The sequence below is a fragment of the Ursus maritimus genome, unplaced genomic scaffold, assembly GCF_017311325.1.
Source record: "Ursus maritimus isolate PB19 unplaced genomic scaffold, ASM1731132v1 scaffold_24, whole genome shotgun sequence".
Taxonomy (NCBI): domain Eukaryota; kingdom Metazoa; phylum Chordata; class Mammalia; order Carnivora; family Ursidae; genus Ursus; species Ursus maritimus.
Genome location: NW_024424897.1, coordinates 34870052 through 34886115, shown reverse-complemented (window position 1 = coordinate 34886115; position 16064 = coordinate 34870052). Strand labels below are relative to the sequence as shown.

Sequence of the window (16064 nt, the reverse complement as noted above, 5' to 3'; positions counted from 1 at the left end):
CCCTCATATTCTATATCCAATTCATTAGCAAGCCCTGGGAAAAGTCCTCATTTGGAAGTCCTTCAGTTCAGTCTTTCGCTTCAAATTTAATCTTGCCCTATTGTCATTGTTACTAAACATAGCATTCCTCAACTAAATTGATTATCTATTATTTGCAGTTTTCCTTTAAGATTTATCCTTAAGCCTTATCCTAGTCATCAAAAAACCCCATACCATAACCCATCAGCAAAGAGAACTTCTGTTCAGTTAACACAGAAGCTGAACTCTCACTTGCACCACGACAATGAGATAATAAACTACAATTCAGTTCAGATATAAATAAGGCATCACAATTCCAACTACTATTAGAAATAAACACATTTACTAATCTGATAGAACACTGATAGGAGGAATGGAAAGAAAACAGAAGATGTTTATTTTCTTTACCTAGACTTACAAAATTATTCTGTGTTAAACTGACATGGTATGGAAATAATTCAACGGAATCATCTGTTACAGCATGGGAATTTTTTAGAGTTCGTGTATAGAAATGCACACTATTGTTTCCATTCTGAATTTCAGAGGGTTGAGAGGATACAAATTTCTTGGTGAATTCATACTCTCTAGTTCTGCAATAATAGAAGTCAAGGATATTACCTGCAGGATTTAAAGCATTAGCAGGAGGAATTTTAGGTAAGAGATTAGAGAATGAAAGGATTATTAGACACTAGAATGTCTAGGCATGAAAGGAAGCTGTATAGTCTCTCCTACTCAAAAGATCAAACCAAATGGTTATATGATCTCTGGATGGTTCCTCAACAAGTGATTAACCTAACATGGAATGTGTCCTAGGTATCACGCAGACTTCATAGAAATTCATCTTCTTCTGGAAATGACAGGTCTAAGCTGATCCCCTAAACTCACCAATCCTGAGCATGGTTACTGGCTTCCTGAGGTGGGAGTGGGCTGGCTAATCGAGACACCTGAATCCAAACCGCATCATACAAGTCCTTCTTCCGGGTATGCACAGTACATGGGACAATCAGTGGCATTCCAAAGAGGCTGGGGCGATTCTTCTGAGATGAAAGGAAATACAGTTCTGTCCTCATCTGTATGTACAAACAAGAGAAGAAAGGGCTGAGAAGACAGGTCTTTGATTCCTCCCTTTTCATTCTTCTAAGACTGCCAATAACAGACATTGTTATCATCTTCAAATTAATCACTACCCCACCTCCCTTTATTGATAGAGCCATCTTTTATTAACATGAAGAGAATGGTTATTTAAAGTGGAGTCACTGAAAGGTTGAGGTATTGACAGTTTCAAAGCTGCTATCAAACATAGGTTTTCAGCATTTAATATTTTCAAAGCAGTTTTCTCTGATAAATATTTCTCACACACACCGAATCATACGTAAAAACTAGTAAGTTTCATAGCTCAAGGCTTTTAAAAGCAATTAAAATCCTCTCCCTAGAAAGTATGTCAGTAAACCAAAACTCCCTCAAAATGCAATTTTTTTTTCTTCCTTCCTTTCCTTCCTTCCTTCCTTCCTTCCTTCCTTCCTTCCTTCCTTCCTTCCTCCCTCCCTCCCTTTCTCTCTCTCTCTTCCTTTATTTTAAAGATTTTATTTATTTATTTGACAGAGAGAGGGAGGCAGCGAGAGAGGGAACACAAGCAGGGGGAGTGGGAGAGGGAGAAGCAGGAGTCCTGCTGAGCGGGAAGCCCGATGTGGGGCTTGATCCCAGGACCCCAGGATCATGACCTGAACCTAAGGCAGATGCTTAACGACTGAGCCACCCAGGCACCCCCAAAATGCAATTTTCTAATCAGGTGTTGATAGCTGCTGTTAGAGCGTAATTCTCAAACTTTTCGAAAAAGGTACAAAATCCAGTCATTTAATGTTGTAAAAACTTACACATCTTCCTAAAAGTAGCTGAGTAACCTTATAGTCTTTTTTTGTTTTTTAATTACATGATAGAATAAAAGTAAGGTGCACTTTAAAAATATTTGGCTTAGTATGTTAAGGAGATTTTTATGATATTCCTTAATAAAGAGATACTGCACAGTAGCTTGGAAATGGCTGAGTAATAAAACAAAAGTTTAATGTAATAGAAACGTTGGATGGAGTTCAGGATTACTCAAAAAAGCTGCCAAGCACTTGGGACATTTAACTCTTTAAGTCTGGTCTCTGTGTAGTAGTTAGAGAAGCTAAATCAACAACTTATAAACTCACTAAGGATTATCTAGTTTCTAAGTGAAAAGACTTTTACTTCAGATTCTCAAGCATTTTATCTTGCCATTATTCATTTTTTCAATTAAAAATTTTTTAAAGATTTTTATTTATTTTTTTAATATTTACTTGTTTATTTGTCAGAGAGAGAGCGAGAGTGTGTGCACAACAAGGGGAACAGCAGGCAGAGGGAGAAGCAGTCTCCCCACTGAGCAAGGAACCCAATGCTGACCTGAGCTGAAGGCAGATGCTTAACCCACTGAGCCACCCAGGCACCCTAAAAGATTTCAAGTAATCTCTACACCCAACGTGGGGCTCGAACTTACAACCCCGAGATCAAGAGTCGCATGCTCCACCAACTGAGCGAGCCAGGCACCCCTTGCCATTATTTATTTAAGCTTAGTTAAATACATGATTCTAAGACCCCATTTCATGTGTTGATGTTCTTACAAGACTCATAGAAATGTGGGTAGAATTCAGAACAACTTTTTAAAAAAATCTAAAAACGTAGATTAGTTCTTCTCTACTTAAATTTCTACTGTTCTTCCACTCCAACTCTCAGCAGATGACTTATTTTACTAAATTAATGAGATCATCTAAGCAATGATCTCTTTCCTCTACTCTTCTCAGTGTATCTCTTTTCTAAACCCACACAAAATTTTCATCCTCTTGAAGGTAACTTCTCCCAGTACCGTAGGGAGATTCTGCTCAGTTCCACAGGGATAACGCTCCCACTTTCCTACACCAGAAATTCTCCTTTTGCTCTCTCCTAACAACTTTTCCTCTCAGCTGAAAAAACTCATTTGATCTGACTATGCAAAGAACTTGCTCCGTTTCTTTACTAGGTTACACTGTAAAACTGTAGTTTTCACTCTTTGACCTCTCTAGCCCCATGTAAACCACTTCCTTTTTTTTAAGTTTACTTGCCCTTTAGTTGCCGTGTCAATGCCATTTTTTTCTATTTCTCCCTTTATTTTCTGAGTATTGCCTATGTTGCCTTGCCTTATTCTACCTTGTAGAAGGGAAATAGAAAAAAACAAACAAACCTACTTTCAAAGAAATTCAACCATGATACCAAGAAGGTCTGAAAGAAGGTGGCAGAGAAAATGAAGAAATGGTAAATTCAAGTACTTCAAGTACTTTGAAAGAAGAAATTAAAGGGCATATATACGGAATATAGGGTTTTAGGAAAAAAGGGGGAAAAATTCTAAGAACGCTCCCAGCCCTTAGCTTTAGCACGGAAGAACAGTGCTGCCTTTCACAGAAATTATGGGAAAAGGCACCTGACTTGAGACAGACAGATGGTAAAATCAGTTTTAGGCATTCTCAAAGCAGCTGTCTAGATCATGAAGGAAAATGGAAACAGAGAACTAGTTAAAAGGGGTGCCTGGGTGTCTCAGTCGTTAAGCGTCTGCCTTCGGCTCAGGTCATGATCCCAGCGTTCTGGGATCGAGCCTCGCATCGGACTCCCTGCTCAGCAGGAAGCCTGCTTCTCCCTCTCCCACTCCCCCTGCTTGTGTTCTCTCTCTTGCTGCCTCTCTGTCAAATAAATAATTAAAATCTTAAAAAAAAAAAAAAGTAAAAGACCTGACAATGTGGCTTTATGGTCCAATAATTATGAAAACCTGTACATAATGCTTTAGCACTTACCAAGTAATTATATAACATATACCTGATAATTGAAGAGAGTTGTTTTCCAAGAAAGACTAAAAAAAGGTACATCAGAGTTCTTAATTTACGATCTGATTAACACTTGGTAAAAAAAGACAGGGAAATGCATGGATCAATTATTTTAGCTGATGGGACCAGCTGGAGCTATGCTTAAAGACAATTCCAAGTCACAAATGGATCCCTTAATTCTCTGTGTACTCATACAATCCTGTCTAGAACACGTCCACAGAATGTTATCCATATGGTCAGAAACTCACTTTAGTCAAGAGTTATTAACACAAAGGGGGAGAAAAGTACATTTTAAAGAATTATCAGAAAGCATATAGCTGTATAATTACCACTCAGGTCAAGGTAGCATTAAAATTAACAGTTTTGGGGCACTTGGGTGGCTCAGTCAGTTAAGTGTCTGACTCTTGATTTTGGCTCAGGTCATGATCTCTGGGTTGTGAGATGGAGCCCACGGTGGGCTCTGCGATGGGTGTGGAGCCTGCTTGGGATTCTCTATCTCCCCTGCCCTGCTTGTGCACTTTAAATAAATAAATAAATACTGGGGGAAAAAGTTAAGTTTTTCTGAATTTTATGGTCACTTCCTTGCTTTTTTAGTTTCATAGCCTATGCATAAAGTCAGTTTCATTTTCCCTGTTTTTAATTTAAAAAAATCATATAATTTATATATTTTTTGTGTCTGGCTTCTTTCCCACAACATTATGTTTATGAGATTCATTTATGCTGAATATAACTCTAAGTCCATTCATTTTCATTGCTGTATAATATTCTGTTATATGAATATGTTTCAACTTGTTATTCCTTCTACTACTAACGGACATTTATTTTTTTTTAACGATTTATTTATTTTAGAGAGAGAGAGAGACAGCAAGAACAAGTGGGGTGAGGGGCAGAGGGAGAGGGAGAGAATCTCAAGCAGACTCTCCGCTGAGCATGGAGCCCGATGTGGGGCTCAATCTCACGACTTGAGCTTAAATCAAGAGTCTGACGCTTAACCGAGATACCCAGGTGCCCAACTAACTGACGTTTAATGTCTTCATTTTTTGTCTTCAGCTTTGGGCTATTACAGATAATGGTGTTATCTGAACAAATATTCTTGTACACATCTCCTGGTACACATATGTGTTTTTTGATGTTTAAAAAGGAGAACTGTTTATCTTTAACTAGAAAACTATTTTCTAAAAGAGCTATATCAATTCATACTTTTTTTTTTTTTTTTTTAAGATTTCATTTATTTATGTGACAGACAGCCAGCGAGAGAGGGAACACAAGCAGGGGGAGTGGGAGAGGAAGAAGCAGGCTCCCAGCGGAGGAGCCTGATGTGGGACTCGATCCCGGAACGCCGGGATCACGCCCTGAGCCGAAGGCAGAGGCTTAACGACTGCGCCACCCAGGCGCCCCTCAATTCATACTCTGTTTAACAGTGTATGAGAGTCCCTGTTGCTCAAATATCCTTACCAACACTGTCAATCTGTTTAATCTTAGCTCTTCCGGTGGGTGTGCAGTGATATGGCAACGTGACTTTAATTTGCCATTTCCTTGGTTAGTAGTGTGGCTGATCACTTTTTCATCTGGTTACTGGCTATTTGGATATCCTTTCTGTGAAGCGCCTGTTTAAGAATGAACCATTTTTTTATGGAACTGTTTTTTTTTCTTAATGATTTATACAAGTTCTTTGTATTTTCTGAGCCCTTTGGCGGTTAGAGGCGTTGCAAACATCTTCTACTCCAAGGCTTGTCTTTTTACTCTCTTAATGGTGTCTTTTGATGGAACTAAAGTTCTTAATTTTAATGATATCCATTTACTAATCTTTTCCTTTATGGTTAAGTGCTTTTTGTGCCCTATTTAAGCAGTCTTCCCCTATGTCAAGGTCATGAATGTATGCACCTTTATTATTTTCTAGGTGTTGTTTTATTGTTTTGCCTTCACATTTAGTTCTATAGTCCACCTGGAACTGAACATTGTGTGATGAAAGAGATAGGTGCCAAGTTTCAAATGGCTATCCAATTATCTCAGCATCATTTACTAAGAAAATGGTCTCTCTCTCACTGATCTGCAATGCCATCTTTGTTATAAATCAAGTGTTCATACATTTGTGAACCTGTTTCTGGGCTCTCTATTCTAATCCACTGCTCTACTTGTCTTTTCTCATGCCAATATCACAATGTCTTAAGTACTATAGTGTTACAAAATTGTAGTATCTGGTAGCTCAATTCCTCATGCTTTGTTCTTCTTCAAGAATGTCTTGATTATTTTGGTGCTTTGTACTTCTTCTTTTTTTTTTTTTTTACTTTTTAAGTAAGCTCTATGCCGAACATGCAGCTTGAACTCAAGACCCCGAGATCAAGAGTTGCATGCTCTACCGACTGAGCCAGCCAGACACCCCTGTACTTCCATTTTAGAATCAGCTTATGAAGTTATACACACACAATCATCCATACACAGAGTTAGCATTTTTATTGGGATTGTGCATTGAATCTGTAGATCAGTTTGTGAACTGTTATCTTTGAAATAGTGGGTCTTCTAGTCCATGAACATGGTCTAGTCCTTCAAATATTTGAGTCTTCTTTAATTTTTGTCAATAATATTTTATTGTTTTCCATATAGATGCCTTATGTATCTGTTGTAGTTTATTTCTAAGTAATTAATTTTTTCATACTATGACAAACGGTATCTGTAGTGGACTGAATGAATGGTGGCTCCCCAAAATACAGGTTCACATTCTAACACCCAGAACTTGTGAATATGACCTTATTTGGCAAAATAGTTTTGCAGATGTGATTAAGCTGAGGATCTTAAGGTTGACATATCCTATCCTGGATTATCTGGATGGCCCCTCTGTCCAATGACAAGTGTTCTTATCAGTAAATCTTATTAGTGAAAAGCAAAGGGAGGAGGAGAAGACCATGCAAAGGAGGCAGAGATTGGAGTTATGAGCTAAGAAATGCCTATGGAAGCTGGAAGAAGCAAGGAAGGATTCTCCCCTAAAGCCTCTGGAGGGAGCACGGCCCTGCTGATTTCAGATGTCTTGATTTTAGACTTCTAGCCTTTAGAACTATGTATGAAAGAACAAATTTCTGTTGTTTTAATCCACCAAATTTGTGCTAATTTGTTATAGCAGTCCTAGGAAACAACGTTTTACCCAAGAACATTCTTGTTTTTCTCCAACCAACCAACCAATTCCAAAAGTATCCACACTGACAAGGCAGAGAAGGTGTACATGCTACATGAACATGGGAGACAAACTTTTAAAAGAAAGCAGTATTCAGATGTACTAGCTAATCCTGATGCTGTTTAATACGAGTGAGGAATGTCATTTCATACATAGGCCAGTATGTGTGATACTAAATCCTGCCTCTGCTCACTTAAAATAGCACACATAACACACTGAAAGTGAACACAATGAAGATGCTTCAAAGACAGAAGTGGCTATGTTTCACAAATGACACTGGCAAGACCAGCAGTAACTTGCCTAACATTAAACTAACCATTTTTCGGTGGACTGCAATGATGTAGCCTGTAAAGGAATTGTCAGGAAGAGATGGCATATGACCATTCACCATTCCATTTGTGAAGTTCTTCTCAGTTCCACATGGCACAACAGTGTTTGGCATTCCATTCGGTATGAGTATTGGTCGGGGCAAGTCCCCATTGGTGGTTAGAGTGAACATTCCGTTTGTAGATGGGGAAGAGGAGAAATCTACAAATTCAAAGATAAGTACAGCATCATAAACTTGTGGTGCCTTCATCTTTGCTCTTTTCTCAAATAATGTGGGGACCCAGACCACTGTAGTAGTCTCTTTTAGCAAAGGAGGAGGTATCATAGTTCAAACAATAATTCTAGACTGACTGGAAGATTTTAATTGCAGATTTTACTTCTATAACTCACATTTAAGACTAAATGACAAAGCTAGAGTAACTGCTGGAAAGTTTTCTGAAAAGTAAAAGTAAAATTTTTGCAAGAACCTTTATCAGCACCATATTGTTGCACACAGTTTCTTTTGTTTTCTTTTTCCTTTCTACAAATTCATTTCTCCATTCTCTTAAAAATGTTCAAATACAGGAGTCTTTAGCTAGATGTTGTCTTTTTTTAACTTTTTAAAAAATACTTTATTTTTTAGAGCCATTTTAGGTACACAGCAACTAAAGAGGAAAGGTACACAGATATCCCATTTACCCTTTGTCTCCACAAATGCAAAGCTTTCCCCATTAGCAACAACCCCCCAAACCAAAGTGATACATTTGTTACAAATGATGATGAAAGATACTTCTTAAATTTAAATTAAATTAAAAATGCATTTCCTTCAGTCTCAACACTCCATGTGACTAGTGGATATTCCATTGGATGGAAAAGATTATAGGACAGACAAACAATACTATATGGTCAAAAAGATTCAATGGATAACCATATCAAATCACATGCAGTATTAAACAGATTCTTTTTTTGTTTTTATTTCCCACCCCAACCCTAAACAGATTTTTTTAGTAGTGTTTATTGTTTTGTTTTCTGATAGCATATATCTCTTATACCACCTGTTGCCATATTAGTGTCAGATAAAAAGAATTAAGAGATCTGAACTCCAGTGGCACATTTAGTTAAGCATCTACCCGTCACATTGCCTGAATTTTAGGCTCCTCATCTAAAAAATGAGGCATTTGAGCCAAATGATCACCCAGGTTTCCATCAGCCTACAAAATTCTCTTGCCCAAATATCCTTAGTTCAAACAAATATAAACCCTTAGGCCAATATTTAAAGCTAAAATCATAAGAAAGAGCTCTAGTTCATCTTACCTGTCTGTATTGGACTAGAAGCTGAAATTGGAGATCCAGGAATGGGGATTTCAAATGCACACAAAAATCCACTTACTGAGAGTCGTACTTTTTGGTTGTCTTGAGGGAAATTCTACAGAAAAAGAGGTAACATGAGAAGGGAGAAATATTTCAGATAAAATGGAAAATCATCTCTCTGATACATACAAGCTCATGTCTTAGATGCTCTCACCAATAAAACAAATAAGGTGACTGAATAATTTTTTTCAAACAACTAAAAGATGAAAGCTTGATAAACTGACTGAAAACTAACCTTACTGACAAAACTGTTATCCTTTTCCATAGGAAACTACGTTGTGTATAACAGGCTCCTTAAGTTTTGTCCTTCATTTTAAGCATCTATATCCCAACCTCAAAGTGTTTTTTCTTTTTTTTTCTTTTTTAAAGATTTTATTTATTTATTCTACAGAGATAGAGACAGCCAGCGAGAGAGGGAACACAAGCAGGGGAGTGGGAGAGGAAGAAGCAGGATCATAGCGGAGGAGCCTGATGTGGGGCTCGATCCCATAACGCCGGGATCACGCCCTGAGCCAAAGGCAGACGCTTAACCACTGTGCCACCCAGGCGCCCTCTTTTTTTTTTTTTAAAGATTTTATCTATTTATTTGACAGAGAGAGAGAGACAGCCAACGAGAGAGGGAACACAGGCAGGGGGAGTGGGAGAGGAAGAAGCAGGCTCCCAGCAGAGAAGCCTGATGTGGGGCTCGATCCCAGGACTCCGGGATCACGCCCTGAGCTGAAGGCAGACACTGAACGACTGAGCCACCCAGGCGCCCCACCAACCTCAGAGTGTTCTTACCTTTACTTTACATATGAGAAAAACATCAATGAGGTGAGTTTGTTTAGAAACTCCAAAGATAAAATATTAATAATACCAATGGTTGGAGCTCAGTTCAGGGTAGGCAGAATATTTATTATTTTATTAAAAAAATTTTTTTAAACTTATTTTATTTAAATTCAATTAGTTAACATATAGTGTATCATTAGTTTCAGATGCAGAGTTCCGTTATTCATCCGGTGCTCATTACATCACATGCCCTCCTTAATGTCCAACACCCAGTTACTCCATTCCCCCCAACCACCTAAATTTATTTACTTTTTTGTTTCAAGTTTTTAATTAAATTCTAGTTAGTTAACATATGGTGTAATATTAGTTTCAGGCAATATATTTATTAAATTGCTTATTTTTCCAGCTCATATGCTGGAGGAAGTGACTTACATCTTTGTCTTTGCTCTCAAACTTCTTAGTGTATTGAAAGGCCAGGTTTATATATTCATAAAGAAACTGTAAAAGCATACATTTCTAAATATGTATAAAATATACATTTATACATATAAATACGTATAAAATTTTAAACTAGGAAGAATTCTAGTGAGTGTGGTAATACAAAAGAGCTGTAAAGTGTAGAGCAGCAGTCACTGGGGGAATTCTATACTGTAGTGACATAGCTAGATTACTCCATTTGGATAGTACTAGACTTACGTATTTCCCTTCTTTAAAAATGCCACTATTATTATTACTTCTTTATTCTGGTAAACAACCCTTTTTAAGGTTTCTGGGATGGGAAACGTGAGAAATTTTTTTGTTCAGTCTTTGTTGTGTTTTAACATCTCCCTCATTCATTAATTGAGAAAACTGTGATTTTTTTTTTAATGTAAAAGATTTATTTTATTTATCTGAGAGAGAGAGAGAGAGACAGCAGGGGGAAGGGCAGAGAAAGAGGGGGCAGACTGCCTGCTGACCATGGAGGCAGACGCAGGGCTTGATCCCACAACCCTGAGATCATGACCTGAGCCAAATCAAGAGTTAGCCGCTCAACTGACTGAGCCATCCAGGTGCCCCAAGAAAACTGTGATCTTTGAAGGATGGAATCAAGGGTTTCTCAGAAAGAATAGTTAATATTACCTTTATATTGGAACCATGTACTTCCGCAAGAAGGATTTGTTCTGATTTAAGCCCACAGAGATCGCTCAGCTGTTTTTTTAATCCTGTGTACTTTTCATCCATATTCAGTCGTAGTCCGTATCGTACAGGGGTAGTACCATCCAGCTTAATAACTAGTAAAGAAAAAGCATCTTTTATCAGTAAAATGCAGGTTTCATTGAAAGCTTTCCTGTTGTGTGTGTATGTGAGACTTGGAAATAGCAAACATTTCAGTCTACAATTTTTTTTTAAAGATTTTATTATTTATTTGAGAGAGAGACAGCACGAGCAAGGGGAGGAGCAGAGGGAGAAGGAGAAGCAAACTTACTGCTGAGCAGGGAGCCCAATGTGGGGCTCGATTCCAGGACCCCAGGATCATGACCTGAGCTGAAGGCAGACGCTTAACTGACTAAGCCAGTTGAGGGACCCAGGCGCCCCTTAGTCTAGTTTTTATTTTATATATAAACTATAATAGACGGTACTCGGTGATGATACTGAGTGAAATCATTATTTTTTGATGTTCATCTACTACAGAAGTGTGAATGGCTCTGCAAGATTTTAAAGAGGTTTTGGCATGTTTGCAATTAACAGAGGAATCAATGAGCACAAGACTTGGAGCTATATTCTAGGTCTTTCAAACCTTAAATTACGCCTGAAATTAGATTGCTAGATTATAAAATGCTGGCCAATTTTTATAAGAATGCATTATAAAGAAATGACTATACTTACAAATTCAGGTTACCTGAATAAGGGTAAAAGATATTGAAGTTAAGTAGTTTTTCAGAACTTTCTGACCTACCTGTTATTTCTAAGTGCATGTAACTGTCCATTGGTAGTGGCAAAGACAAAAAATTGAAAGGGTCAAATCGGACACTTATATGCCCACATGTCTTGCATCTGACTTGGGACCTCAGCTGCCCATGGAACAAATCTACAACAATTGATCTATTCCTTCTCAGATGGTTGTCCCAGGCCTAGCAAGGAAAAAGATTAGAGAACTTTTTTTCCAAAATTCAAAGGATAATTATTTCTACACAAATTCAAATAAATTGGCTATATCTATTAGGTTTAAACGTCAAGAATATAATCCTCTGAAACTAATATAACATTGTATGTCAACAACACTCCAGTAAAAAAAAGAACATAATCCTTAATCCTCATCTAAAATATGGAAGCTTTCTGCCTGTAAATTTACAGTGCAGATATGTAACTTAAACTGTACCACGCCTACTGAGATAGTACAGAAAACCAGTTCTTGAATGGAACGTGATTTTTTTCTGTTCAACCTATATGACATTAAAAACAGATGGCAAATCCAATTTTTTTGTTCTTACCATGGTGACAATGATGAGTATTACAGTTCTTTGTCCATTAAAAGGCAGATAAAACATGCCTATTGGTCACACTGTACACATTACTTTAGCAATTATGGGGACTCCAAGTTCTACTGAATTATTATTCCTACATCCCTTTCCAAAAGTTTACAATATAAAAAGGCAATATTTTAAAATTTGCATTAAGGATGGCTTTTTTTGGTATTACTGAACAGGAATTAAACAGAGAAATATAAACTCCTTCACTTCCACAGTAAAATTCTGATCACAGAACAGTTTAGTTAGTATTTAAGTTGTGCGACACACATTTGTGATCAGAACATTTGATCTATTGCTTACATCAGAAATTCAAAACCGACAAACCTCTGCAGCTACTTCCCAGTCTGGTCGGCCATCGCTGTCCTTCAATTCCACATATGGCTTCTCATGGACTCGGTTGAGATCTTCATGAAGACCATCCAAGAGAAAAGCCAGAAGTTCTTGGGAGTCTTGTTGCTGAAACCCATTAAACCTGGGAGCATATTTTGCTATGGTCCACTATAAATATAACAGGAATCAAACTCATTATTTGCTACCCCATAAAATTTGGAATGAACATGCCCCATTATTCATTCAGAGGCATTATGAGAAGGTATGTTGCCTCGATTTCAGCAAATATATTTTGAATAATCACAAACTCTTTCTAGCCTTAACCTCAAATGACAAGGAAAAAAAGGTATTTTGGCCAATACTGTATCGCAATTCAGTAATATATAAGCAAACAGTTTTTTTAGGTACACAGATATTACTTAAGACAGGTAGGACAGAAATATTAAAGTATTTACTCTCATTGAAAAAGTTCCTGTTACAGTTTTCTTTTACAGTTAACTTCTCTAGTCTTGTATCCTAACTTTTATTATTAGAGGCAGAATAGCCTTGTGCTTAACTATGAGGACTTACTAACTAGTTTATAATCTTGGGCAAGCTATTTAACTGCCTTGAGCCTTACTTTTCTAAGCCATAAAATGAGGACAATAATAATATTGCTTTACAGTCTAGGACTATTTAGAAGATTAAATGAGTTCATACACATAAAGTAATTAGAATAGTGCCTGGAAGTGGTTAGGTAGTCAAATTTTTAGCTATTATGAGTATTAATTTTAATCTAAAAAGTTTTATATTATTTTAAAATAAAGATAAAAAATAATCCTAAAAATAATAATCCTAACTTCACTACATATAATATAAAATTTGTATCCATGAATTTCAGTAATTACATTCTTTCTGCCTTTTATTTTTAATTAATTAATTAATTTTTTAATTAGGCTCCATGCCCAGCATGGAGCCCAATGTGAGGCTTAAACTCCACCACCCTGAGATTAAGACCTGAGCTGAGATCAGGAGTTGGATGCTTAACTGACTGAGCCACCCAGGCACCCCTCTGCTGCTTTTTAAAATTCTATAGATATAGGTGCCTGGGTGGCTCAGTCGGTTAAGTGTCTGCCTTTGGCTCAGGTCATGATCTCAGAGTCCTGGGACTGAGCCCCACATTGGGTTCCCCACTCAGCAGGGAGCCTGCTTCTCCTTCCCCTTCTGCTGTTCCCCCTGCCTGTGCTCTCTGGCTCGCTCTCTCTCTGTGTCAAATAAATAAATAAAATCTTAAAAAAAAAATTCTATAGATAGAACTAATTATCTTAGTAACGTTAAAAATGTACTGAGTATTATTTACTAGGCTCAGAGGTACACCTTGCAGTTAGAATACTGCTAACAGTAAAGGACTAATAAAGGAAGATTTACTACATACACAAGGAAGATATTTGATAAATTAGTAAACTGAATGACATCCCACATTTAGAATATGACTTTGACCATTTCCTAACACTACATCTACAGCAGTATCTTTCATACATCTGAACAAGTAAAAGTATTTGACACTTAGTTTATGCCTCATGAAAGATCTAAAACACGTTAGTTAAACTAAAACTAAAAAGCTAAACATAAAAAGCATGCAGAAAAAATCAGTTACTTAAACAACTGCTTAGGACTTTCGTATTATTTTAATCTGCTTACCCGAAGCTTTAATGGGGCAACATTCTTCTGAGTTCCGCTCCAAAGTTCCTGTACTAAATCCCCATAGCATTTAGCCATATGCCCCTTCATACCAATGGGATTTGTCCTAGAAGTTTGAGAGGAAAATTTGTTGCCAAAGGTTCTCATAAATCACAATCACGTGGGCACAGAAATGTCTAGTATCTATTTTCTCACATCAAAATATCTTTTTAAAACAAGAGAAGTATCCCTTGCCCCTTATTTCATACTAAATAGGGCAAATAAGATAAGATTTTTTCCCCCAGGGTGAAAAAAGAGGAGAGTGATAGTGGGTTCATATCAAAGTCATAAAGAGAGGGCAATGAACCAAGAAATATTACCTGTTAAGTTCATAAAGATGTCTCCCTGAGATAAAATATTGTGTCAGTGGCTGTGTGTTACTAACACACTGGATGCTTGAGTTCATGAAGCAAGTGTTTCCCAGGTTACTCAGACCAGTGGCTCCTTTTTCTGTAGGAACTGTAACAAACAATATGAGAATGAAGCCTAACCATAGTAAGATGTAGCAGGCAGGGGGCGCCCGGGTGGCACAGCGGTTAAGCATCTGCCTTCCGATCGGGGTGTGATCGCGGCGTTATGGGATCGAGCCCCACATCAGGCTCCTTCGCTAGGAGCCTGCTTCTTCCTCTCCCACTCCCCCTGCTTGTGTTCCCTCTCTTGCTGGCTGTCTCTATCTCTGTCGAATAAATACATTTAAAAAAAAATCTTTAAAAAGAAAAAAAAGACGTAGCAGGCAGACCAAACGGTTACTTGTATTCGATGCAATGATTTCTATAATTTTTTTAATCAGCTAAATGGAACTAATACTTCTTTATGTGGTCTTGGAATGCTAAAGTAGAGAAGGTATTTCAGGCAGTGTCACTGGCAATCATGATAATCCATGCTCATTTGTGATCTAAAACTAGCAATGATTCTCTTTAACTGCTACAAAAGTTTTTTAGAATTCAAACAATTCTCCCCTAGTATTATGTCTTTAAAAATATATAAATGATTTAATTTCAAGGTCAGAAAAAAATTTGATGCTCCAGGAAAAAGAAAAGTAATCACTTTTGAACTAGAAAGCCAAAAGTTAAGATTTCAATAGTTGAGAAAAGAAAAAAAGAATAATTTTAAAATAATCTCTTTAAAGATTATTAACCAGAAACTTACCCTTGTGTCTATCTATTTTACTACTGTTTGCTATAAAGGACATTTCCTCAGGCCAACTCATATCTTTATTGCGAACTGGAAAGACAGAGAGAGGAATGTGTTAATTTATAATCCATTCAAATCACACCCACTCACAAGTGCTTCTGTTTAAAAAAAAAAAAAAGAGTTCTTATTTCTAAATCAGAAACAGAAAAAAACTGAGTTAATTTTAGTAATTGATTCTGAAACCATTCCAACTCTTTATATGGGGACTTTATAGTCACTTGATTAGAATTCGTTAGTAAGTTATTCCCTCAATTACCTACCTGAATTAAAATTATACTCAAACATCTATAGAAGTAATTAAAGCTCTTAAACTTAATGCATTAGAATTATCACAACTCCTTCTTAAATTGTGACAACTGTCAGAATAATCCATTTTAATACAAAGGCAGCCTGCAATGTTTCCAAAAATCTTCAAAGGACAAGATACATTTTAAGTTTTCGGTGACATGCCCATGCCTGTGTGTAAATCTATGTGTGAATATACAAGTAAACTCTGTTGGTGAGTGACCAGTGTTGATGACTAATGAAAGCCTCTGCCACTGACTATGCCAGAAAGTTAGTTTTCTTACTCAAACTCAAAAAGGCAGGTTGAAATTTTGTAAACTTATAACCAAATTCACTTGTTTCTACCCAATGTTTCCATTCCTTGCCAACCAATGAATGCAGACTTGTTTTTCTTTTAAAGCAATCTAGAGAGTATGTAGGACTACATAAGAGCTTGATGGTTTTTCTTTACCATAAAGAATATAATGATCAAATAATAGCCAGAAAAATTATAAAACAGATTATTAACTAAATCTTTAAATTCTT

General features: G+C 36.9%; 1 protein-coding gene across 2 annotated transcripts in view; it reads right to left on the bottom strand.

Moving 5' to 3' along the window:
• USP32 (ubiquitin specific peptidase 32) overlaps window positions 1-16064 on the bottom strand; it is a 196841-nt gene that overhangs the window by 15714 nt on the left and 165063 nt on the right. For both annotated transcript variants that reach the window (XM_008695456.2, XM_008695457.2), the window contains exons 19-27: window positions 15210-15284; window positions 14381-14519; window positions 14022-14127; window positions 12336-12509; window positions 11438-11612; window positions 10621-10772; window positions 8677-8788; window positions 7373-7584; window positions 904-1088 (exon numbers count right to left, since the gene is read on the bottom strand). In XM_008695456.2, the coding sequence (XP_008693678.1) occupies window positions 904-1088; window positions 7373-7584; window positions 8677-8788; window positions 10621-10772; window positions 11438-11612; window positions 12336-12509; window positions 14022-14127; window positions 14381-14519; window positions 15210-15284 (1330 nt within the window). The remainder of the gene's footprint in view (window positions 1-903; window positions 1089-7372; window positions 7585-8676; window positions 8789-10620; window positions 10773-11437; window positions 11613-12335; window positions 12510-14021; window positions 14128-14380; window positions 14520-15209; window positions 15285-16064) is intronic.